The following is a 26,979-nucleotide window of genomic DNA, read 5'->3' as shown; positions in this document are numbered from 1 at the left end:
GCATTTCAGTGAATTATGGGACACATCGTAATTTAAATCGGGAGAGCAGACCGTAAATGCGCAGTATACTGTATGTTGTCCTTTTTCATACTGTTACAGTGGAATACAAAGGAATAAAGTGAATAATCAGGAGGGGGAAAATGCAGCGACTGAAAAGAGCTCTTGCAATAGATTGTCACATTAAAGTACCAAGTGTTACGTTATTCTCCTGACGTCTGAAAATAGAACATGAAGGAAATTTTACAGCTCATTCAGTCAAAATGATGGATAAGGATTATTTGTTGCACAATCTTATGATTTGAAATGATTTTTTCAGTCTTTTTAAATGAAACTTCAATACTGGAAGTGCCTCCCATAATCTAAAACGCAGTTAGGAAAAAGGTGGACAATGATTATTCCCCAAAAAGTGGATTGACGAATGAATAAATTAGAGGGAAGGGGACATATTTCACAAGTAATAAATACTATTCTTTGTTTGTTTTTTTCTTGAGATATAGTAAAAATGGTGAAAATTTGGGGTCATCAAGATTTTTTTTCTTGAAGAAATTAATACTTTTATTAATTAAAGATGCATTCAATTGATCAAAAGTGGTGGTAAAGACATTTACAATGTTACAAAGTATTTCTTTTTCAAATAAATGCTGTTCTTTTGAACTTTTTATTCAAATAATTCTGAAAAAAAATGTATCATGGTCTCTACAAAAATATTAAGCAGCACAACTGATTTCAACACAGATAATAATCAGAAATGTTTCTTGAGCATCAAATCAGCATATTAGAATGATTTCTGAAGAATCATGTGACACTGAAAACTGGAGTAATGATGTTGAAAATTCAGCTTTGCATCAGGAATAAATTACATTTTAAAATATATTAAAAATAGAAAACTTATTAAATTGTAATAATATTCACTATAATACTGTTTTTACTATAGTTTTGATCAAATAAATGCAGCCTTGATGAGCATAAGTGACTTCTTTCAAAAACATTTAAAATGTCTTACCTATCCAAACTTTTGAACGGTAGTGTATCTGTAGAAATGTGTATTACTGTACTTTCTGCAAATGAAAAGGGTTAATATCTAATATTAATATCCAACAGACATATCTGCAGCCAGAGTCTTAAACTCCAATGAAGAGAGATGAGCTCAGACAACAACACAATTTTATGGCAAATTAACCTCAGATGAGAACAAAGTATTTCTCTAATTTCTAAACATTTAGCCCGTTTGCCTGACGAGGCTTGAAAAAGCATTTATAGTGTTCCCATTTATTGCTGCTCTCATTGTTTCTGAATAATGTTACTTGAAAGGGTGCCAGACACTCAAACACCATAATGTGACTCTAATATGCATAAATATTTAAGTAAAATAGTCCACTTTAAACTAGTTTGAACTGTTTTAATCGATACTTTTCAATAAATGAAACTATTATATTTGTAGCAGATTTTTTTTTTATTCTACCAGCTCTTTAAAGGGTTAGTTCACCCTAAAATGAAAATTCTGTCATTTAATTACTCACCCTCATGTAGTTCCACACCCGGACATGTGGGAACACAAATTAAGATATTTTTGATGAAATCCAATGGCTCGGTGAGGCCTCCATTGCCAGCAAGATAATTAACACTTTCAGATGCCCAGAAAGCTACTAAAGACATATTTAAAACAGTTCATGTGACTACAGTGGTTCAACCTTAATGTAATAAAGCAACGAGAATACTTTTTGTGTGCCAAAAAAACAAAATAACTTTATTCAAGAATATCTAGTGATGGGCGATTTCAAAACACTGCTTTATGAAGCTTCGAAGCTTTATGAATCTTTTGTTTCAAATCAGTGGTTCAGAGCGTGTATCAAGCTGGCAAAGTCATGTGATTTCAGTAAACGAGGCTTTGTTACATCATAAGTGTTTTGAAATTTCAATGGTTCGCCACTGAGGGGCATGACTTTGGCAGTTTGGCAGTTTGCAAGTCTTAAGCTTTAAAATAAACTATAATCAATCAGCCATTCATTTTATGGGGTCATACTTATTTTACACAACATTTACACAATTCACTAGGGGAAAACAATGTATTATTACTTAAAGGGGGGGTATAATGCTATTTCATGCATTCTGACTTATTTACACTGTTAAAGAGTTGGATTCTCATGCTAAACATGGCCAAAGTTTCAAAACACGAGTTGGACGTATGATGGAGTATTTCTGTGCCAAAAATTCTCTTCCAAATCCTCACAGACTTTTTTTTCGAGTATCGGCCTGAGTGATGTCAACAAGGTCGGAATTCCTTGTACGGGCACTTCTCCCGGAAGGGCGCACGCACACGTGGACCTGAGCGAGAGCTCAAGAGCACGCCCATCAACGCGCTTCGTTCGGTTTTACGGAAGTCATCAGCAGCGCTGCACAGGTCACAGGACTTCACAAAATCAACAGTGTCACCAAAGAAGTGTGTTTTTGGTTGTGAGGGAAAGATAACCTTGCTTCCCAAAGAACACAGTGTTCAGTGGAGCTGAGAGACTTGTTCTCACGCATTACATTGATGCTCTCTTGATATTTGTTATTAAAATAACCATAGAAACTGATAGCTGCAATCACTTTTTTATTGGTTAAAATGAATGGAGAATATCTCGTGTTTTTCTGTGGCTGCTTGAGCCCTCAGGATCAGGCTTATGGTTTCATAAACAAGGCCCAGTTCTACACTGGATTTACAGATCGTTTGAAACTGAAAGATGGAGCGGTCACAGCGATAATGATCCCGGTCATGAGTCAGAAGCGCAGGTGGTGAGTAAAACTGCTTCAAATGTTTGTTTTATTGGCAATAGGCACCTAAGTGCATAATGTAAGCATGACGAACGTAGTGAATTCATAAATTCATTATTCATCATTCATGCTATATTCATTATAGTGATTCAAAAGTTATCCAGGGATAATGTGATGGTATATTGTGTGTTTAAATACAATTGTTTAGCTGACCATTGCTAGCTTGTAGACTATCTCTACACAAAAGCAGCGCGTACTCGTGACTCTTTAGCTCCACTCACAGGACACGCCTCCAGGCGCTCAGCTGTTTTCGGAAAGACTCGGTACAGCGTATGTATCTTTTATAAATATGATTAAACTAAAGACTTTTTGGAGATATGAAGGATGCACTACTACTCTATAGGTACTTAAGATTAACATGAGATTGGCAGAAACTGTGTGTGATACCCCCCTTTAATGCCATGGTTTACATACATTACATATTTGGATCAGACTGATAACCCAAATATTAATGCAACAAAAATGAAATTCCCAAAAAAATGAGCAACATCTATAGATTTGCCCCTAAAGGAATGGTCTCTAGATGCTCACCACCAACAAGTGGTTCTTTAAACAGTTTTAAAAGTCTTTGGAGTTCAACAGAATCCAGCAGACATCATAGCCTACAAAGGTAAAAGTCTCTCAAATGTCACAGGTCATTCCCAGCAGCCGTGTTGACAGAAGAAAGGTCTCACAGGAGGACATTAGAAGGTCTGTCTCCAATGCAAAACTCACATGAATTTGAAAACACCAAACCAAGAGAGAAACCACAAACCATTCATGGACTCTCTGTTGCGTATTGCACAAAAAAAAAAAAGAAAGACAAAAACGTTCTCAAAAAATATACAAGACTGTGGAAGAGCATGTTATGGATAGTGATGCTCTGAGATGCCAAATGAGTCCCAGGTGAGTTTAGAATAAGTCAGAGATCTGAAAAGTCTCATTGACTTCCAGTGAATGATTTAAAGTTTGATATTTTCCCAATAGTTTTCTGACATTTTGTCCTTCAGGGAGCACACACACAGATGAATGGCTCATTTAGGTGAGCTCTGTCAGACATTTTTAGGTTTTGATTTAAGGTCTGACTGAAGAATGACGCTGTTATTCTTTGATTCATCTGTTGGCATCTGATCCAGAGGTTTTAATGAGAATATAACAGTGTTAATATAACAGTAACCAATATTAAGAACATGCCGTGTGACACACTGAACAAATTGAGACACCTCGCCTGTGAATGTTACAAATCGCTTGTCACAGTAAATGAGTCTATAAAGTCATATTGTCAAAAGAGAAGTGAGTGATCGCTATTAAGAGCACACTTGCTAATGAGTGCCGTCTGAAGGAGTGATTTTAGCAACTTGTGTGAAAGTCATTCTGAAGTGCTAAATGATGGAAATTTGATTTGCTCATTTAATGACCAAAAATAAAATTAAAAATTTAACAGTAGGCCTAACTGGAAGGGAAAAAACATAATTTTTACTTGTCCAAGATGGTCTATATACCAGCTCTAACCAGCAATAAATGGATAAATAAAATGGATAAAAAATAAATAAATAAATGGATTTGAAGATCCAATTACATGAAGCTTGTGTGTGTGTGTGTGTGTGTGTGTGTGTGTGTGTGTGTGTGTGTTATTGATTGTGCTAATGCATAAACACTAACACTGACTAAGATCAATACGACAGTTTCACATTGACTGTAATTTATCAATTATCTCCTGACATGCTGACCTTGGCTAAACTACTGTATTTTAAAGTTATAAATCAAGTCAACTAGCATTGGTTTTCAATTATTACTTTGACTTAATTTGAGCTACTGTACTGATAGATGAAACAAAACACTTTCTTTGAGATACCCGATGCAACGCTCTCAGAATATTACATACAGTTCATGTTCTCAGATTTGAGCCGTCAGTGATCAAAGATGACAGTTTATGCTAACGAGGCCTTTCCTCTTGACCTCTTTATGACCTTCGGCATGAAATGGCAAACTTCATATCCATCAACGGGCTGCTGCCTAAATCGATACACTGGGATATTAGAGCTTTGATGAAGAGAACAGATCCGCAGCCCCCATCAGACCACCAGCTGTGTAAAATATTACACGCTTAAAAAGAACAATGAATTATTATTATTATTATTATCGTCAATAGGCTTACAGTTACAGTAATTTGACAGCTTTTACAAATGGTTTAAAGCAATAAAGACACTCAAAATTAATTTAATCAAAATTATCAAAAAGAACATATTTTAGCAACTTTCTTTGCAACCAATTGATGGTTAAAAAAAGGAAATAAAGTATGAACATTAGCAAAATCAAAGACACGCTGACAATGATTTGCTACTTGCTATTGCTTATTAAAATAGGTGGCATTTATTAGGGGGAGAGGACGTTTTCATTTTACAAAGCATGGTGCAAGATGTGTCAGCAATATTTTTGGTCTCTTTTACTAAAGCAGAAAGATCTGCAAATGCCACGTTCAAGACTTTCAAGAATTGAAATTCCCCACTTCTGAGCTCAAGAGCATTTCATTTTCTTATGCCAAAGATGGCATTTCTTATCACAAAAATAGTGAACACAAAGTGCTTGATTTTGCTTTTAAAAAATAAAGTTATATTTATTATTTACATTATAAACTTAAGACATTTCTCAGAATCTCTCTTTTCCATGACTCCTAGTCAATTCTTATTGCCATATTAGTATAATAAAAAAAAAAAAAAAAAAAAAAAAAAAATTGTGATTAAGCACTATGCCATTTGTCGCCAACATCTTGGAAATGACGTCCAAATGATGGTTTTCAAAGAGCTCTGGGACGATCGATCTTTCCTCACTTTACAAGTAAAATCTCTGACTTTGAGTGTCATTCCAGTCATTATTTTGAAGTAAGAAATATTTGAGTAGTCTGGAAAACATACAAGCATATATGATCTCATCGCTAACACGCATAGATTAAAAGCTGCTAAACTCCACTTTTGATTTCATGGAGACAACTGTCCTAGAACTTCATTTCAGATTGCATGGAAAAAGAACACTTAAAGGGATAGTTCACCCAAAAATGAAAATTATCCCATAATTTACTCACCCTCAAGCCATACTAGGAGTATATGACTATCTTCTTTCAGACGAACACAATCGGAGATATATATATAAAAATATCCTGGCTCTTCCAAGCTTTATAATGGTAGTAAAAGGGGGGCCAGATTTTGAAGCCCCCCTCAAAAAATGCATCCATCCATCATAAAAATAATCCATACAGCTCCAGGGGGTTAATAAAGGCCTTCTGAAGCGAAACGATTGGTTTTTGTAAGAAAAATATCCATATTTAAAACTTTATTAACTATTTATTAATAACTAGCTTCTGGCAGACAGCCGTACGTATCGATTTGCATTTTGTATTTCATATCATGTTTTTCTTAGTCAAGATTAGTCGGAGTGAACTGCGACGCTTATAGAGTCTCACAAATGCACAGACCAACAGACAAAGACCAACAGAAAAATAATACACTAAATTTTGGTTTGTTTTTTACCCTATGGTATAGCCCCAGAACACTTGGAATATACGATGTGTAACACCAGACCAATTTGTGATACTTATGCATCTTTTTTTAAAAGCTTGATGCTGGTCGCTATTTACTGCCATTATATGGACGAGCTCAAGTGGGACATTTCTTTTTACATTTCTCCTCTTGTGGTCTGAAAAAGAAAGAAGGGCATACGGCATTAGAACAACACCAGGATGAGTAAACGATGACTTAATTTTCATTTTAAATTGTACTAACCTTTTTAAGGCTCGTTCACACAGAACACGTTTTTGCTTTAAAAAAAGGCAAGATGCGGGCAGTGGAATGGGGAAAAAACGCAAGGTCTCCAGATGCGTTTTTTTAAAAGTTGAACTGATTTTAACTTGAGTGCCGTGTTTTTAGAATTCTGTGACATGCACAAGATGCTGCAAAAGATGCAAGACACGAGCGCAACGGTCATACATGTCCGTCTAGCGCGTATTTACATAGAAAATCAACGGAAAAGTAGCGTATTGGAATGGAAAAACGCTTTCTGTGTGAACGGCCCCTAATGCAGAGTTCACACTTCACGATTTTCAAAGTTGTCAGATCACTGTTCTTTTCACACTGCTCGACTATCTGGGGTGGCATTCAGTCGCTGATGTGTGCACATTGCACGATGGATCGGCAACAGGGGGTTACACGTTGAATGACTTTACAATAGGAAGAACTACCGACAACTCTGTCTGGTCCGCAAACTACGTTTCACAACCAAACACATGGAAAAAGTGATAAGGAAATCCGCAAGGTCACGCGGTTGAGGCCGGAGTTCTCGTGCGAGACTGTAATTGTTCTTAAAAATGTTAGCCCGCAAGAAGCCTGTGGTCCAAATTGTCTGTGTGCTAATTTGCAGTGAAAAGGAGAAAAAGAAAAAAAGATTATGGAGGACGAAATGGATGGGGAGACGCGGTTCTATAACTTGTCCCCGAACTTCTCGTTGCCCTGTATCTTGCTCTCTCATTGGCTATAGGGCATCGCCAATGTCATTTTCAGTCAGAACACATTTCACACAGCAGGATGTTGAATCGCAGACAGGTCCAGATATTTAGCATGCCAAATATCTCACAGGTATCAGCGACACATTGTCGATTCTCTCAGATCAGATCTTTGATAATTCACACTGCTTGATTGGCAGTCGCGTGAACGAGCACCGATTTGCCTCTGATTTCAGGCATTTTTTTTTCTGCGATTTCGCAAAATCTGTTGGTGAGTGAAAATCAGGCCTAAAATCGTGCAGGGTGAACTCGACATAAGACTGCACATTAAAGCACAGTGACATGCATGAGTTAAATCACAACAAGATTGTTAGAACGTTAGCATTGTGCTTATACTTTGACTGATTGATTTTCTCTTTTGCATGGAAACCACCTCAACGCCAAACAATGTGATCTTATGTGATTGGGGTGAGACAGAAGCACACAGGACTGAGCCACGCTCTTAAAGACGACCTCATCAGAATGAGGCTAAAGAACAGAAGAGAAGTCAGCAGGGAAAAAAACTATTGACTGCAAAAATAGTTCCTTGCTTTCCTGGAGTCGAAGAGGATCTTCAAACATTTGCAACAGCATTATTTAGCCACATTAGCATGCATATCATGATTAAATACTTTAAAATTAACAACAATATAATTAATTGTACCCAATTAGCATGCTAAATCGACAGCCTTACTAATACATCACATGTATCTAACGGCCAGTCTGTTTTCTCGATGTGTGCGGTTCTTTTCTCCCATTTCAGGGTATTGTAATATCGACGGCAGTCAGACAGGTGCTTGCTAATGGGTCTGAGCAATATTCCTCTTATCAATTAAACCTCCGATACCAAATACAACATGTTATGCTAACAATTCCGCTAATGAGCATAACTACATTATGACAACAGGCTCGGGAACAAACACGCCATTAATGACAATCATTTTAAGGGCGGCAACCCTCTATTGGAGTGCGTCATAATGAATACTTCATGAAAATAATCAAATGCCACTCACTCTAATGAGCAAATACTTAAAGCAGCGTCATTAAAAAAGTTATTTAAGACATGCTCAAGTCAATGAGGGATATTTCTTCTGATATGACATTTAATTTCAAGTGTTTTGTCAGCAGACGTATTGTATTGTAAAGACTTTTTTGCACTCATGCATGCAATTTTTGCATGTTTAAAGGATTAAAAAGCACATAAAAGCAAACTGAATTATGATTAGTCACATGACATGACATCATACCCAATCCTGCAATTCACTCAACATGCACAACTCAAAAAACACACATTTCTCTCACACTCAAACACATCTTTCTTCTCTAGTGGCACGCATCTTTCTTCTTCAGTGACATGCAACACCTGCCTCCATTAATTATCCCAACCTAAATCGAATTACTCATTAGTGTGCTGAGCCCTAACGCTCATGCTCTATCTGTCAAATAAAAAGGCAAAACCCAAAAATACAACTTTTTGAATTGTCTCAAAAGAGTCAAACAGCGTTTAAAAGTTCTATCGATATTTAAACTCTTCGGTGATCCATCAACCAAGTAAGATCTTCAATTATCTGTCTCTGACTGCAACAAAAATTAAAAATGGTGTTTCCTTCTGTGTTCAATGCCATTAGAATAGAAAAAAAAAAAAAAAAAGTTTACTGCACTTTACAATGGACACTGTTTGGACACTGTTTGAAGCACTGACTGTCAAATGAAATAGTCCAACTGCACTCTTTCGACCACAGACACGTTGATATGGTTTGATTACTTAGTTGGTTTTGATCCTTATTTTGCAACGTGGAAGTAAGCTACTTTCTGTGCATGTGCAAGACTTCCGATTCATTAGCCTCTTTAGGTGTCAGGGTGCTGTCACCTCGATTGGTCTTATTTTTAGTTTGGTGACAGAATCCTGACACTCATGTTGTTTGTCTTGTCCTTGTGTGACCATGTGTTTTGGGTGTTTGTGTGAGCACATGGCTTCTGTCATGTTTGTTTGGCTTTTGTTTGTTTCTGTGTGCCATGTGCTCTTCTGTCAGTCTTTAGTTTTGGCCCTGCCCTCTTGTTACCTGATTATTGGTTTATTTGCCCCACCTGCTCTCCCTCGTTAAGCCCAAAGTATACTTCACTTTTTACGCAAACGCGTGCAATGTACAGTGAATTTCGTCATCAGAAGAGTATGTGCGTACTGTACGTGCACCGCCAGATTTTTAAAACTGCGCGTACTTGTATGCGCAGGTCGCACAAATGCTCATTTTAATTTTTTTTGCAGGAATTAGTTTATCCACAAGGTGGCAACCGTGCCAACCATGCCATGTGGGCATCAATTCACAAGGTAGTCGAAGAAACCCTGCATAAATAGAACAAACCGGAACGCATGCAAGTTACATCGACGATAGAGGCCTACACAGACGAGAGATTGTACGATGAGGTTAGAAAGTACCCTCATTTGTACAACTCTAGCATGAAAGACTACAAAGATGTTTACATGGGTTGTAACTCATGGTGAGAGATTGCTCATGTGTCGAACGCCTGTGTATGCGTACGAATCAAATTATACTTTGCAAGGCTGTGGCGTTCAACTGCGCGTACACTAGCGTACGGTAAATAAACGAAGTATACACAGGGCTTTAGAAGGCAGCTGCCTGACTCTGAGGTGGCGAACAGGAACATGGTTTGTGTAACATTAGCAACACATTATTAGCTTATTTGATAACGTAGTCAAGCAAAAGGCTAATCATGTTAATTACCATTATGTGTCCGACGTTGTAAAAAGCGATACAGCATTTACCTCAGTAAGTTGACCGAGTGAATCTCTGAGCTTGTGCAAGTGAATGGAGGTGGGGCTAATTAGCATATTCATAGGTCCGTGTATACTAAAAGATGCAAGGGTGTAGAGTTACATTCAGGCTATTTTAAGGCAATAAGTTTTTTTGTTTGTTTGTTTTTCACAGAAAAAAAACATTCAAATATGTAATTTTGATGATCAAAGATGAGTTTTAAGGGATAAAATGATTGACTACAGGGGGACTTTAACGATAAGGTTATATTCTTTCCTTCGCATATTCTTGGCAGCTGTTTACCACCACAGCTAAGCCTCAGGAGAAGACTACAGAATGAACGCATGTTTACTTCAGTTTTTCATTCCTGCTTTTACTACTACAACCTAACATGCAGCCATTCTGTGCAGGTTAGGATTTAGTAGTAAAACCATATAGGGAACACAAAAGAAATGGGGGGGAAAGCATAAAACATGCATTCATTTTCCAGGAATGAGTGTAGGACGCTAGCCGAAAGCAATTTCAGCAGGAATTAAAAATAATTTGCCTTTTAAGGAAAAATGCATGTCCTCAACTGAGTTTCATATCTACAAATTAAGCCAGGTTGAATTTAATATAATTTATGAACTATAAACTGTTCTGGAGACAACTTAAATGTATCCCAGACCTTCTCAAGTGGACAACAGCCGGTTTATTGGTGGTGCAGTTTGCAAACACCCTAAAAGGAGAAGAATTCTTGATATCAGCCATAAAAATGTTCAGGGAATTGCAGGTCTGCTTGATGCACTCATGATATGCTCAGTGGTGCTAAAGCACTCAAGTCTTCCCAATCTAGTCAACTAATGCTCTGACACAACGCCATCTGTAGAGTAAGCACTGAAACCTAGCAACGAACTCTGCCGGTCAAAGTAAAGTTCACCTCATCAGAAATTCAGGTAATTAACTTAACATGACAGCCATGTTCTCATCTACTATGACTTCAAAATCTAAATCTTTAAAGGCTAAATCTTCCTATTTATCAAACGTCTTACAAGAAGACAATTCCCACTTCACACAGTGAACCAGCAATCTAGATGTACCATCAAAGGTAAATGCATAAACGATTCTGAGTTTAGTTTTTAACAACAGATGGTACTGCGTGCTTTAGAAACAGCCGTACTCTGCTTGCTTCCAATTCCTTACACACACTACTTGAACCTTCTATAAAATAATCATTCATAAAGTTCAAAAAGGTTGAAGCGAATTACAAGAATGTTTGCAGTGGGCTGTTTACATTAATCTCGCCTCATAAAAGCATTCTGAGGTGCAAGAAGGCTACATAGCCGAATGCACAAGCCTCTTCTTCATCAGCATTTGAGCATGCGGTTAAAAACTAGCCTAGAGCGCCATCTGCTGTTAAAAACTAAGCTCAGAATCGATTCAAAAGAGAATTGCGATGCATTCAGAAAATCTCAGAAGTGATCCGCAAATCGAGATAAATCGATTTATTCTCCCAGCCCTACTCAATATGAACTAAAACATTTCTCATCAAATTCTTCCAATGACAAATGCACCTGCTATCCACATTCATTTTGGGAGAAACTTCTGAGACAAAGTTGATAATCGAAACACAACTAACAAAAAATTTGTTGTTCCCAGATCAGTCCGTCCTGATCACATGACCTGTAAAGTAACTGTTAACTACAAAAAAAAAAAGGAGTGAGATGAACCTGACAGCAGTTTTTTCTGTTGCTTCTGGGACGTCTGTAGCGGGAAGCTCATCCGCCAGGATCTCTTCTAATCTGCGTGGATCGTCTGGAATGTCCCTCTGAACTTTGACCTTTTCCTTCTTCCCTGTCCCAGCTGTGAGTGTGTTCCATAGTGCACTCTGAGACTTTGAGCCTGGAAACAAGATGAATGAGAGTAAAGACTTTTATAAACAATGAAACACCTCCCATTCTTAAACTGCTTTCTATAAGCAACACATTATGTGTTTGCCTGCCAAAATCTGACAAATCTATGATCCACCTTGCTTCAATGATACTGACAACACTATTGATAATGCAATTACTATTGGTACATTTAGCCTCAGTTTATTGCTTTTCTTCTTCTTTTTACATTATAACGTTTTATTTATTACTAGTTTTACTATTTTTGTATTTTATATAGTGGTAACAGTACACCATAATGCGAATACTGAAAATATTCATAAAGCCTCCTCTAGAGATCTTAATGGTCTGGTTGTTGATTCATGGTATATCATATTGATTTGCTCCCACCAATGCTGTGCACATCATTACCATCACGAGATCATGTATTCAAAATGTCATTCAGATGCAATCTGTGTGCCACCTCTGAGAAGCTCTGAGATTCTCAGGATCAAGTACGAAGCCTGATTAACTCATCTATTAATAGATGCTGCCATCTAGTGACATGCCCATGTAAAGTGGGCATGTCACTTTACATGGGGACTGGATAGTAGCAACCATTGACCATTATTGTAGTCAAGACCAAACCCAGACCAAGACTGCATAACACTAAATTTATTGCAGCATTCATTTTAAATACTTAAAAGATTAGTTCACTTTCAAATGAAAATTAGCTCAATCTTTACTCACCCTCAAGCCATCCTAGGTGTATATGACTTTCTTCTGATGAACACAATCTGAGAAATATTAATAAATATCCTGACACATCTGAGCTTTATAATGGCAGTAAACGAGTATGAGCTGAAGGAAGTTTCTCCATCCATATCCATCCATCGTAATTGTGAACTCCACACGGCTCTGGGGGGAGTTATGAAGTAAAATATCTAGCTTCCGCCAGACCGCCTTCCATATTCAAGTTAAAAAGAAAGTGTAGCGTCAGTAAGCTTTTTGAGCTGCTAGAGTTTTACACTTTCTTCGTAAGTAGAATACGGAAGGCGGTCTGGCGGAAGCTAGATATTTTACTTCATAACTCCCCCGGAGCCGTGTGGAGTACATTTATGATGGATAGATGTGGATGGAGACACTTTCTTCAGCTCATACTCATTTAGTAACGCTTACTGCCATTATAAAGTTCGGATGCATCAGGATATTTATTAATAGGTCTCCGATTGTGTTTATCAGAAAGAAGAAAGTCATATACACTTAGGATAGCTTGAGGGTGAGTAAAGCTTGGGGTCATTTTAATTTGAAAGTGAACTAATCCTTTAATCAAGTTTTCACCTTATTTAAATTTTCCAAAAAGCACTAAAGTCACAAATTAAAAAAAAAAAAAAATAAGATCACAAAAGTCTCATACAAGTTTCATAGAAACTCCACTGTGTGGGGTCATAAAGACTGGATGAGATTATTGACCAACTTTTGTAAGTCTATAACCAAAGCCACGTTTATGTGGTCTAGAGCAGTGTTTCTCAACCGGTGGGTCGCAAGACTGTTTTGCGTGTGTCGCATACCTGTCAACATTCCCGTTTTTCCCAGGATTCTCAGGTATTTCACACCCATGTCCCGCCCCCCTCCCGTTTTGTTATTTCTCCTGGGAAACTCACGTAATTTGTATGGCCCAAACATCGTTATATGAATAATCACAACAATATATCATCCCAAGTTTGTCCAGTTGCCAGATCTTGTATGAAACGCATCTTACTCACACAATCGCATCGTACAAATTTCAACCCATTTGTGACCTTAACCAAAGTCCCTTTAAGACAAGTCATTTCACTCGGCGGCCATCTATTGAAACGCCTCTCGGGCATGCAAGTGCAGCTCCTATCTCTTTGAATGGAGAAACATCAAATTCTCCAAAGCTGTTTGCCAAGCTTTTGATTAAATTTCATATTTGAAATCACCAATGAAATCTGACAAAAACTGTCTCATAAATTTTGTTTCTAAACACTCGAATCATGACAACAAAAAAAAAAAAAAAAAAAAAAAAGTATTTTTCAGGCTGGATCAAGCTAATGTGCATGCGTGCGTGTCTCTATAGGAAGCGTGCATCTGACTGTTTCTATAGGAACCAGAGCTTCTAATGACCGCTGCAGTGACGCGATGACTTTACCAATCGGCGATTGGCTCTTATTTAGAAGGCGGGACTTATACCGCCATATTGTGCATTGCACTTTCTCCCATTCAAAACAATACGAGTGACGTGTCTTGTGTTATTCTATAGTCTTTGCGTTAACCTGGCAACCTACAACCCAGTTGCGCTGTTGATATCTGCGCAGGTAGTAGACGCGGGAAGTTGAATCAAGCATCACTAGCTGGTAGAAATGGGAGGAGAAGACTCAGGTGGTGCTCCGGCAGAAAAAAACAAATAAAATATACATGTAAATTTATCAACAGCTGTATGGAAGAATTTAATTTCATATCTCAAAGCCATATCGACAATGCCCACACCTTTTGCAAAGTTTGTAGCACTGATTTTAATATCGGACACGGTGGGAAAAAAATGACGTTACTCAGCACAACGGGTCGTGGAGTGCGTAGTTAAAGAAAGAACAACAACTTTTATTTTGAAAGGCGTGCACGAAAGCTGTTGACTCTTCTGTCAGACACAGTTTAAGTAAAGAGTGCCTGAGAAAAACACATTAGTTGCGTCCCAAATGACACATTATACACTATGCACTTATACACTATGTACTTATGCACTATGTACTCATCCATGTAGTGTGTGAATTTTATAAGGTTATTTTGTCATTAAACTATGGAGTCTGATCCCCACTCCCCCTCCGCAACGTAATTAAAGTTGTGACAGCTGAGTGCATGAAGTGTCCAACATTCCACATTTCGTTTTTTTCGTTAATTTAGTGCATCATCCAGGTATTTAAAGTGCACTTTTTCTTTTTGGAATTTTCTGTATGAACGCACTATTCGCACTATTTGTACTTAAAAACATCATAGAATAGTGCGTAAGTATGCGAATTGGGACGCACCTAATGTCCTGATTCGTATCTGCTGTCAGATGAGATGTTGTCAGGCTGTATGTCAGTGTCATTATTCTAACGTTATTTTCGTATCTTCCTATGAAACAAAAAGTCTCTCACTTTACAAAAACAAACTGTCCTGTTGTCTTGTCAGACGTTTATACTGTGCTCGCAGCACGCAATTATGAGCAGGCAATGTCATAGTTACGCTGTCAATTAATAATTCCTGATCTTAACAAAAAGTACCAATAAATTACGTAACTGGTACATCGTGTGTTAGCTGGGAAATATGCAGGTATGGTTTTCATTCTCTTCATCAGGATTTGTATCCATGTTTTATTAACAGTTTATGTTAGTATTGTGTATTTATTTGCCATAGTAACTGTAGTCTCCAAAATAGGCCTACCACTTTATTTTCACTTATTTTGTTATTTTCCATGATTTCAATGACTGGTGGCACATACCAACTCACTAAATTTATTGTATGTTAAGTACTTGTGTGTGTCAACATATTTGTGAAATATACTGTGTGTGTGTGTGTGTGTGTGTGTGTGTATTATATATATGTATATATATATATAGGTCACGGCTTAATGACCATGGGAAAATGTGGGTGCCATGGCCAAACCAGTTGAGAACCACTGGTCCAACTCTGGTAACAAAATTTCCATGGTTTTTTGACTAATGAACCTTCATGATTTTACCATAACTTTTCCAGTCGTTTGTGATTTGTGATTACTGGATAAGGGTTTTTAGGAATGCTGTTTTTAAGACTTTATATAGGCCTGGAAATCACTTTTAACATTCCCTGATATTTCCAGGTTTTCCATGACTGTGAAAACCCTGTGGTAAAGACATGCTGTGAGTGGCAGTGTTTCTGCAGAATTTTGACAGCACTTTGTAGGATAAAAGCGTGTGCTATATGAATAAATATAGTTGCAAATGTGTCCCTTCTACTTCATTTCAGCCAATCCCTATTGAATATGAAACAAGATGCTGAATTTGTACAAAATAAAAATGTAGGTAGGGCAGAGCAAATTTGTTGCTTTCTTAAAAACACATACTTACGCGCAAATCTCGCCAGTGGCCTGCTGTTGGTCTCACCATCCTCATTAGCCACTACAGAGAAAAAGAGAGAGAAACACAGGAATACAGTGGCATTTTCTGTGTGTGTGTGTGTGTGTGTGTGTGTGTGTGTGTGTATGTATATGTGTATCTCTAAAAAAAAAAAAAACATTAAAAACTTATTTCGAAAGCTTTTTCAGAGGCTAAGTAAAATACATCATTAAAAAGCTTTTTTTCTTACTCCTGTTTTAATGTGTCTTTTTGCATAATGTGAATATAATGAACCAAGCTGCTGGAAAAGCTTGGAAGGCTGCTTTAATACGACTTCAGCCGCTGTTATATAAGCCTTTCATTAGTATTTCGAATGGGTCTTGGTCAGTAGGGGACTGGCAAGGTATTGTTAGTGTACTGTGAGTCACTTGCAATAAAAAAAAGCACAAGAACAAAGAAAGAAGGCAGAGAAAAATCAGCACATTCCTCTAAAAAGTCTTTTGTGATGCTTGCATACTGAAAAGCGCAATCAGAGAAGCGCATTTCTATTGATTATTTTTCAATTTATAATAACAAACAACATTTCCTTACGGCACCATGATACTAGGTTGTTGTAGGTGTCCTTTGCATGTTACTATGCAGTTGCTAGGTTGTTCTAGGAGGTTACTGCAAGTCAAAAGAGCCTCTCTCTGATAATTTGGACTCTAGATGTGACTCGGGTTTCTCCTATGCAAGTTAAGGGACTTTTCAGTCATTTTATCATCCACAAGGCAAAAATCAAATTCAATCATTTACATTATACGTGGGCTGAACTCTGCAGAATGAGCTGCAAGGCAAAGTTTAATACTTGGATTAAAAAGCATTTTCTATAATTGAAATAAAGCTGAAATAAAATAAAATAAAATATTAAGGTAACACTATACAATAAGGTTTCAGTTGTTCACATTAGTTAACTATATTAGATTACATTAACCAACAATGACAAATACTTCTAAATATTAATATTAATTTCAACATTTTCAGAAGATGTATATGTTAATATCGTTTAATGGACTTGAGCTAACATGAACTAACAATGAACAACTGTATTTTTATTAACTAGCATTAACAACTTTTAATACATACTGTAACAAATTGCTCATTCATTGTTAGTTAATTTTAGTATGCAATAATTAATGTGACCTTATTGTAAAGCATTGCCCATATAAACATTAGATGAGTAACTAATATTAAATAATAAATTAAAAACTGGCAACAAAAAGTTGCCTTTGCAAATAAGTACTAAAATTAAAAATAAATAAATGAATTAATTAATTAAAGCTAAATTGAAATAGTTTTAAAAAGCTAATAAATAGGACAAAAGCACATAACAAAATTACTAAAACTTACCTATTATGGTAAGTTAGGGACCTATTATGCCCCCTTTTTACAAGTAATATACAGGTGCATCTCAATAAATTAGAATATCATGATAAAGTTTATATTTTTTCTGTAATTTAATTCAAAAAGTAAAACTTAAATATATTCTAGATTTATTAGACAAAGTAAAATATATAGAACTTAGGAGAGCTTCAAAAGGAGTAGACTGAAGCTGGAGTCAGTGCATCAAGAGCCACCGCACACAGACGTCTTCAGGAAATGGGCTACAACTGTCACGTTCCACGTACAAAGCCACTTCTGAACCAAAGACAACGTCAGAAGCATCTTACCTGGGCTAAGGAGAAAAAGAACTGGACTGTTGCTCAGTGGTCCAAAGTCCTCTTTTCAGATGAAAGTAAATTTTGCATTTCATTTGGAAATCAAGGTCCCAGAGTCTGGAGGAAGAGTGGAGAGGCACAGAAACCATGTTGCTTGAAGTCCAGTGTGAAGTTTCCATAGTCAGTCATGATTTGGGCTGCCATGTCATCTGCTGGTGTTGGTCCACTGTGTTTTCTGAAGTCCACAGTCAACTCAGCCGTATACCAGGAAATTTTAGAGCACTTCATGCTTCCTTCTGCTGACAAGCTTTATGGAGATGCTGATTTCATTTTCCAGCAGGATTTGGCACCTGCCCACACTGCCAAAGGTACCAAAAGCTGGTTCAATGACCATGGTGTTACTGTGCTTGACTGGCAAGCAAACTCGCCTGACCTGAACCCCATAGCGAATCTTTGGGGTATTGTCAAGAGGAAGATGAGAGACACCAGACCCAACAATGCAGATGACCTGAAGGCTGCTATCAAAGCAACCTGGGCTTCCATTACACCTGAGCAGTGCCACACGCTGACTGCCTCCATGCCACACCGCAGTGATGCAGTAATTCATGCAAAAGGAGGCCGAACCAAGTATTGAGTGCATAGAAATAAACATACTTTTCAGAAGTCTGACATTTCTGTTTAAAATATCCTTTTTTTTATTGATCTTATGAAGTATTCTAATTTATTGAGATAGTGAATTGGTGGGTTTTTGTTAATTGTGATGATTTTGGCTCACATTTAAAAGAACCAAAGACTTAAAGTACTTCATTCTGTGTGCACTGAATCTATTAAATACACGAGTTCCACAATTTGAGTTGAATTACTAAAATAAATGAACTTTTCCACGACATTCTAATTTATTGATATGCACCTGTAAGTCTCAAGTGTCCCCAGAATGAGTCTGTGAAGTTTCAGTTCAAAATACCCCACAGATCATTTATTATACCGTGTTATAAATGCCCATTTTTGACTGGAAAAGCATGCTGTTTTCGTGCATGTATCTTCAAATGCAAATGAGCTGCTGCTCCCCATCCCGCTTTCCAGAAGAAGGCGGAGCCTGTACAACTTGTGCCTCGGATACTCTGCCAAAAACCAAAACCTCTGTTTGTTTTTGATTATCATCTCTATCGCGGTAGCGCTCATGTGACAATGCAGTTCATCATCATCACGAAAGTTTATTATCTGCATGCGTTTTAAAGCCATATCAGTTCTGATATATAGTTTTCTGAGCGCACACATCCGAAGCACACACACAGAAAGCTGGCTGTCAGACGGTGCGTCCTGTGAGTACTAAACTAAGTTCTCTTTCACTTCTTATTGCGCTTAAACTGTCAAATACACACAAGGTTATGTCAAAAACACAGTTCACATAAACACAGTCGGTTATGTCTGTACAGCTCACTCAGGGTGGGGTCTATGCTAATAGGGCAAAGTCTGTCAGCAGTCATGGGCGGGGCCTAAGCATCTGTGACATCACAAAAGCTACAATCTGCAAACGGCTTATTCTGAGACACTGCTTATGATTTGTGGTGGTTAAAAAAAAAAGAGGAGTGGGTGGATTTGTACCATTATAGGGTGGTTGTGTACACACACTGCCGACACAGATTTATGTTTAAACACCACGTAAAAGTGAATTTTGAATAATAGGTAACCTTTAAACTAAAATTTAAAAATGCAAAATATTAATAATTACTATAATAATATATAAATAATACCAAAATAACACAGACTTGGGGTGAGTGATTTGAATAAATGCCTATAAGTATAAGCAATACCAGTAATGTATGCATTTGCATCCTTTTATTACACCAACAAGATAACACACAGTTCAGTGCATTATATGTGGGTGTAAATCTAGTGCACAGGTAAGTTCAAGAGATTCTTTAGATGGGCTGTGAGAGTTGCTTCTGTAATGTAAATTGCATTAACAGTAACAGTCAGGAAAACAAACACAAGCCTGGCTGATGCACTGGTCAATGAGATTGGATTTTGAGTACATACATTGTTCGAGCTGAGAAAAATCATAATATGCATTAGTGAAGTACAGCACCATACAACTCCCATTAAGTGTCGTGACATTCTGTATTGAGAACTAAGTAGAGCAAAACACATGCACGCTATGTTTCCCCAGCAGGCAAACCATTAAAAGCCCACAGAGTGACACTGAGGGCGGAGAGGAAGTAGTCATGTTGCTTTAGCCAATCATCATTAAGTTAACAGCGGCTAGTCATCATGCTCCACTGGACCTGATTGACAACACGACACACAAAATGAGCTTAAAGCACACTGAGGAATTGATTGCTGGGCTGTGTAACCATGACAACAGGCAGATGTTTGAAAATGCTACGGAGTGTTATGATGAAATGTTGATATAAGATTCCCTGCTGCGTTTTTGTGCGATGCTCAGCTTGTTGGCTAGTTTATCTACAGTATTAAAGTGTAATAGTTAAAGGGATACAGTAGTTCACCAAAAAATGAAAATTCTGTTATCATTTACTCACCCTCAAGTTGTTCCAAGCCTGCATGAATTTCTTTCTTCTGCTGAACACAAAAGAAGATATTTTGAAGAATATTGGTAAACAAACAGTTAATGGAGAAAAAAATACTATGTAAGTCAATGGGGCCCATCAACTGTTTGGTTACAGACATTCTTCAAAATATCTTCTTTTGTGTTCAGCAGAAAAAAGAAACTCATACAGGTTTGGAACAACTTGAGGGTGAGTAAATGATGACAGAATTTTCATTTTTGGGTGAACTATCCCTACAAATATACAGTTTTGCAAGCAAGGAGCTTTTTTTAAATGTCCTTCTATAAATGCATCAGGACAGACACTAAAAAAAACATCTCACACCTCTGATGTTTCCATCATAACACCTTTCCTGTAAGTCTCCCTCTAACCGCTGTCCTCCCATGTGGGTGGGTGTTTCTCCGAAACAAACGGCTGATAAACAGGACGGTGTGTCTGAGTATGGAACAAATGTACAGTCTGACGTTCATTATCTCAAAATAGATCCCGACAAGGTGATCAGGACCAAGACGTGACGCGTTTATTTTGAGATAATGAGCAGCTCATGGACATGAAATACTGATTTAGGCTGAAATAATGTTATTTTGTGAGAAGAAAGACATGAAACTAGCGCATCTATGCTGGAAAACAGTTGCGTGGGTCAATGGGCAATTATCATACCAAAATATCTGACCAATCAGAATTGAGTATTCTAATATGCTGTGTAATAGAGTGCAACAGTCGTGTTCCAGAAGTTAAAACATTCATTTTCTCCATAGTGAAATTGTCTTTTAACAATAACTGATAAACCTTTACAGACAGACCTGTTGTGAGTTCCGAGGGTGTTATTCGATTGTATATGCTTTTATTGAAGCCATCTGTTTGCGTTAATTCAACTTATTTTTAAAATAATCATGTTTAATACCGGAATTCTTGGTGAAAAACTACATTACCCATGACGCTGTACAGAAAATTCCACCAATCAGAGAGCTGCAGCGAGCAAAGATCTCCAAAATAATACTTCCGGAACCAGCTCTTCTGAAAAAGTGGCCGGGGACTAATGCACTCTATAGAATGCAACAGTGCCTGCCCCCTTTTTCAACATCGCTGGTTCCGGAAGTATTTTTTCCATTCATTTCTCCCATAGGGTTTTCAAAAAAAGTCTTTGTTAAACCGCTATAAGCCATGAACCAAGCAAATCAGCTACGAGGTGAATCACAACATTACAAACGTTGATTTGAACCCAAAAAGTTTTTGAAAATCAGGTAAAAAGGTACAAGACTGTGTACGTAACGGCTTTGGTGAGGGAAAGAACTGCAATCCCATGAAGCATAATTGAATTAAAAAACAATGGTTAAATATACAACTTCTCATTTACAAATGTTGATTGTATATGTTAAAACAATATATTTTAAGTTCATTGCAAAATATGCATATATATATATATACAAACATTTAAGTATTTTGAGAGCGTAGAGAGATCGACTCGACTGCGTCATCTGCGGTGCTTCATGTGAGTGGGCGGAGCTAAAGAGCTATTTTAGTGTGTGTGTGTTGCTTTTTTCGACTCTCTGATTGGTGGAATTTTTACAGCATCATGGATAATGTAGTTTTTCCACCAGGAATTCCACTGTTAAACATGGTTATTTTAAAAATAGGCTGAAATAAATAAGTATTTCCATGGATTAACAACCTTGCAGCCCACAGTAGTCTGTCTTTAAAGGTTTATAAGCTATCATTAAAAATCAATTTCCCTATGGGGAAAATGAATAGAGTTTTTACATCTGGAACCCGACTGTTGCACTCTATGGCTGTGTCTGAAAACGTAGACAGCTGACTTGTTGCCTCACTGTCTTATCAGGCAATGACTTTGCAGGCTACGTTTTTGCACAAAGGTACCTCATGAAACTGAATCCGGTCAGACTTCTGAGGCAGTGTAACAGTTTAATGATGTGCAGCAAAACAGAGAGAGCTTTGGTGATAACTGAGTGAATATTTAATTACTACAATAGTAATCTCTCTCTAGAAATAACATCAGAAGTGGAAAACGTTGGTCAGAAATGTACATTTACACCAACCTCCCCCAGTTTCTCTTAAAGCCAATACGAAAGTGACTTAAACTGCAATTCATCGACTGGCCTCTAGGGACAGGCTCCAAAAGAGAACAGAATCTCATTGACCCCCATGCTAAAATGGCCAACTTTACAGCAGAAAAAAAAACATGTTTACAGCTGGTACAAATTGTGGTTTTGGTCTATACTGCTAATTTTGCCCTTCATGCCAACTCTGAGGGGGGTGAATTTTTTTATAACTCATCCGTTTAAATTATATTAAGCCTTAAAGTTCTGCATAATTAAGGGCGTGGTCACTTGAGTGATAGGTTAATTGCGCTGCTGTCTGTGAGCAATCACTTAATCTCAGCTAATTCTAGCCGCTGAACTTGGCATCTCTGCCCTGTTTGTGCTTTTTTCAGGATTATTTTATACAATTATAAAATAATATGGCTTGCTGCGTTAATGGTCGAGACAGATGTGCGTCTGTGTAGATGTGCACGCATGCGGAAGAAAAACAGAACACACGCTGTTGGATCGTCTTGGCATTGGCTAAAAGTTTTGTTTGTGAGATTTACTACAATGAAAATGCCTAGAGGATATAAAACTCCGACAGCACTGCTTGGACATTATAACTAAAACTGCTGCATTTTGAAAAATTATACTTTGGACGCGGGCTCATTTGTTTCATATACAGTTTCATATACAGTTTACAGATCATATACAGTTTTACAACATGAACGCTGCTCAGGTTGCATAATTTCTTGAAGAACAATGATGGAGAGCAGATCATTCAGAAATGTGATGCAAACAATGGATAATATAATCAATATTTCATGGAATTATGCTTTTGTGGACAAAAAGTACTGTTTTTTGTTTTTCAATGGAGACTCGTCGACATTTTACCCAAGTGCCACAGATTGGATTCATCTCGCGATCGCTATTTCATTACAAAGGTATGAAGTCCTGTTTGATTTTTCGTGTTGTCATGTGCAAACCCGACACAAATTACAATTACTGGTGCTGGAACATCTATATCGTAAAAAAGACACCGTAGATTGACAGTAAATCTTTAGAACTTTCTAATAATATAACTTTATCATTATTAACTAATAAAGATAACAAGTTATATCATTGGAATATTATTATTTTAGATAGTGTCTAAGATAGTTAGATAGCTCCTTTGCCTGCTAACATGATTACGTCACGCTAAGCAACCAGGCACCTCAGTTCCAACCACGTCCCGCCTCTTTGCCCATTTTCAGTTATCCAGGAGTGACATGCAGTGACGCGCTGCTAAGATGGCAGCTGCCTCATTTTCGCTTCAAAAATGCTCTTCAGAAATCTACGGGTGACGTCACGGACACGACGTCCATATTTTTTTACAGTCTATGATTTATACTCAAACTGACCACCAACTGCAACTTTTTCAGACACTATCTCCATTTTTTAGCTCAACTGACACAGAATGGAAAGCACAGGATTGTGGGATATCAAAGGCAGCAAAGGATACATCTATGCTTCCTTCAAAAACTGACTAACATTAGGCTAACATTAGATTTGGATTTGCCTTGATGCCTTCCTTGGAATGCTTCCTCCGAAGGCAGCATTTTTAAGCTTTTGGGCGCAGCCCATAAAAGATGATGGATCAATATTTTTCTTTAATTATTATCTGTTAGACTGTTCTTTAATATCTCGGCTCTTTCTCAGACAGCAATGAGATTAAATGGAGAACAAATTGAGACTCCTGCTGCATTTCAGTTTTCCACTGAAACTCCAGTAATCTCACATCTCTTGTAAAAAGATTGCAGTAACATTTTAAACTGTGCTCCAAAGTCTTTAATAAAAAGTCAGCTGTATTAAAATAAAGCTGAAATAAATAAATAAAAAAATAAAAATTGAAATAAACTTAAAATTGAAAAACTGGCAACACTGTAAAAAAAGAATTGTTGGTTTAACTTAAAGTATGTTACCTGTTAAATTTTGAGTTCATTGAAATTAAAAATTTGAGTTAATACAATGAAGGCGATTGATTTAATCAACAGAAACTCAAAATATTATGTTATCTGAACCACATTAATTATTGAAGTTGATTTGACAAAAGAAAAAATGTTGAAAATAATTTTTTACAGTGTAACTGAAATAAGTTGAAGCACTAAAATGACTAAAAATAAAATAAATAAAAACAAATTAAGGTGGAAATTACATGAGTTACACAATTCACATGTAAATCCATTTATTGTATTGCTCTGCACTCTTACTGTAAATCAACAACTGTCCGTTTGTATTTCTCCAAAGGAACTGCAGAAGACACATCGATAAAACCGATTAAATAAGAGCTCATTAAATTTCATATGCCATGCAAGAACAATATAGTTTTTCCTCTGAGTAGGCTTGTGTACGTGTTTGATTGTGTATTGTGTGTGCGTACATGTGTGTGGTCAGGTGCATTTTACTCTGGTTGCTATGGCACCCTGGAGTTGTGTTCACCTGAAAGGGTCTTTTCAGAAATCAGACACTCTCACATCACATCCTGAAATCAACAGATCTGTTTGTATAAGGACTGTAACGTCTAATCAAGAGCGATTCCTGGAGCGCCAAACAAATCACTGTACTGTACAATTGCTGAGACTGCAGTCGTGATTTCAGAAAGTAAAGAAGGGAATGTCCAAATAAATCCTTATTCTGCCATCTCTTTCACACTACATCTGATTTAATTCACAGTTTCTTACCAATGGTGAAGCTGAATCCATCGATGCTGAAAGTGGCACTTCTGCCTTTGGTGAAGCCCTTTTTCCTGGAGTCCGTTTCTGACATGTTTTCTGTATTTTGTGAGCTCTCTCTCCGATTCGGAGCTCTTGTTGAGTAAATTCCTAAGTTTTGTGCGAGTCGTTTGGTTCTTTTGTCTCTCAGATCTCTCTATCCTGACCTGCTCTCAGAGGGGAGACACTATTTTCTCTTTTTCTATCATTCTCGTCCTCTGTCGCTCTCAGTGTCTCATTATTGTCTCTCTGGCTGAATGTGAGTCCCCTCTCAACAGAGCACTTAGTGTACCAATGCATAACATAACACTCTCTGCCCCTCTCATCTGCACTACAACTCTGTGTCTGTTCGATGTTCTGCGATGCACATTCGAAGGGAAAAAAAAAGCCGCTTCCTTTTCCTTGCGTATGTGTGCGTGTGATTTTATCATCGAAATGGAATCAAACCTATTTGGAATTGCTGCAGATTTATTGAACACACTCCCAGAAATGTGTCTAGCTGGGCCAAGGCCGTGAGGTTTATGTTATGTATTTTTGTAAAGCATGAATCATTCATTTCTATTCAAAGAATGTCTTTTTTTAAAGATAGAAAACTATTGAGACGAATAGACAAGTGGAGGCTGAGATGCCGCTATTGTGCTGAAATAATAGCTAGAGTTTAGGAGCTTTGATCTTTTTGTCTCTCTGTAAATACAGTGGGTTGGGTGGCCTCAAACCCCGGAGGATTCAGTGACGGGTTAATATGTGACTGTCTCACGTCTGAGTGAATGATTACAGAGCAGAAGACAATCTGAAAGCTCCTTCACCAGCTCCAAGTCACAGATTAATTAATGATAATAATAAAAAAACAATTAAACAATCATACAATACAAACCTGTTAATTGGTTAACTGTACATTATCTTAAATGGTAAAAATTATATTAGGTATATAAAAATACTTGCAGTATATTACAGTAAATTGACAATGACTATAATTACATAATACAATATTATATCAAAAATGGCAAACATAAAATTTTATGTTTATATACTTATAAATTAAATTGATATATTATAGGCATATACATATATATATATATATATATATATATATGTGTGTGTGTTTTTGAAAGAAGTCTCTTCTGCTCACAAGTCTGCATTAATCAAAAATACAGTAAAAACAGTAATATTGTGAAATATTATTACAATTTAAAATAACTGTTTTCTATTTCAATATATTTTAAAATGTAATTTATTGCTGTGATCAAAGCTGTATTTTCAACATCATTACTCCAGTCTTCAGTGTCACATGATCCTTCAGAAATCATTCTAATATGCTGATTTGGTGCTCAAGAAACATTTATGATTATTATCAATGTTGAAAAAAGTTGTGCTGCTTCATATTTTTGTGGAAATAGTGATACTTTTTCAGGATTCTTTGATGAATAGAAAGTTCAATGAACAGTATTTATTTGCATTTATTATATTTATTAAAACATTTATTAAATAGAAATCTTTTGTAACATTATAAATACCTATACTGTCACTTTTGATCAATTTAATGCATCCTTGATGAATAAAAGTATTAATTTCTCTTCTTTTTTATCCTACCACAAAGTTTGAATGGTATTGTTTTCAGAAAAATGTTAAGCAGCAAAATAATTGTTTTTCAGTGTTTTTCAATGTTTTCAACATTGATAATAATCATAAATGTTTCTTGAGCAGCAAATCAGCATATCAGAATGATTTCTGAAGGATCATGTGACACTGAAGTCTGGAGTAATGATGCTGAAAATTCAGCTTTGATCACAGGAATAAATTATATTGTTATATTTATTAAAATAGAAAATTATTTTAAATTGAAATAATATTTCACAATATGAAATATTGAAATATTATTAC

General features: G+C 36.8%; 1 protein-coding gene across 18 annotated transcripts in view; it reads right to left on the bottom strand.

The window, feature by feature from the left end:
• Nucleotides 1-26,979, bottom strand: part of pde1cb (phosphodiesterase 1C, calmodulin-dependent b) — a 211,398-nt gene that overhangs the window by 171,617 nt on the left and 12,802 nt on the right. For 9 of the 18 annotated variants that reach the window (XM_051866002.1, XM_051865956.1, XM_051866027.1 and 6 more), the window contains exons 2-3: nucleotides 16,055-16,105; nucleotides 11,811-11,982 (exon numbers count right to left, since the gene is read on the bottom strand). The exons of 1 other annotated variant lie outside the window; for it this stretch is intronic. In XM_051866002.1, coding sequence (XP_051721962.1) covers nucleotides 11,811-11,982; nucleotides 16,055-16,105 — 223 coding nt within the window. Of the gene's footprint in view, nucleotides 1-11,810; nucleotides 11,983-16,054; nucleotides 16,106-25,068; nucleotides 25,458-26,979 lie in introns of those variants that run through there. 8 more of the 18 variants (XM_051865962.1, XM_051866018.1, XM_051866066.1 and 5 more) reach the window with 7 other exon arrangements.

Source organism: Ctenopharyngodon idella, chromosome 2 (genome assembly GCF_019924925.1).
Source record: "Ctenopharyngodon idella isolate HZGC_01 chromosome 2, HZGC01, whole genome shotgun sequence".
Classification (NCBI taxonomy): Eukaryota; Metazoa; Chordata; class Actinopteri; order Cypriniformes; family Xenocyprididae; genus Ctenopharyngodon; species Ctenopharyngodon idella.
The sequence above is the reverse complement of the archived record's forward strand: the minus strand, read 5'-3'. Positions and strand labels throughout refer to the sequence as shown.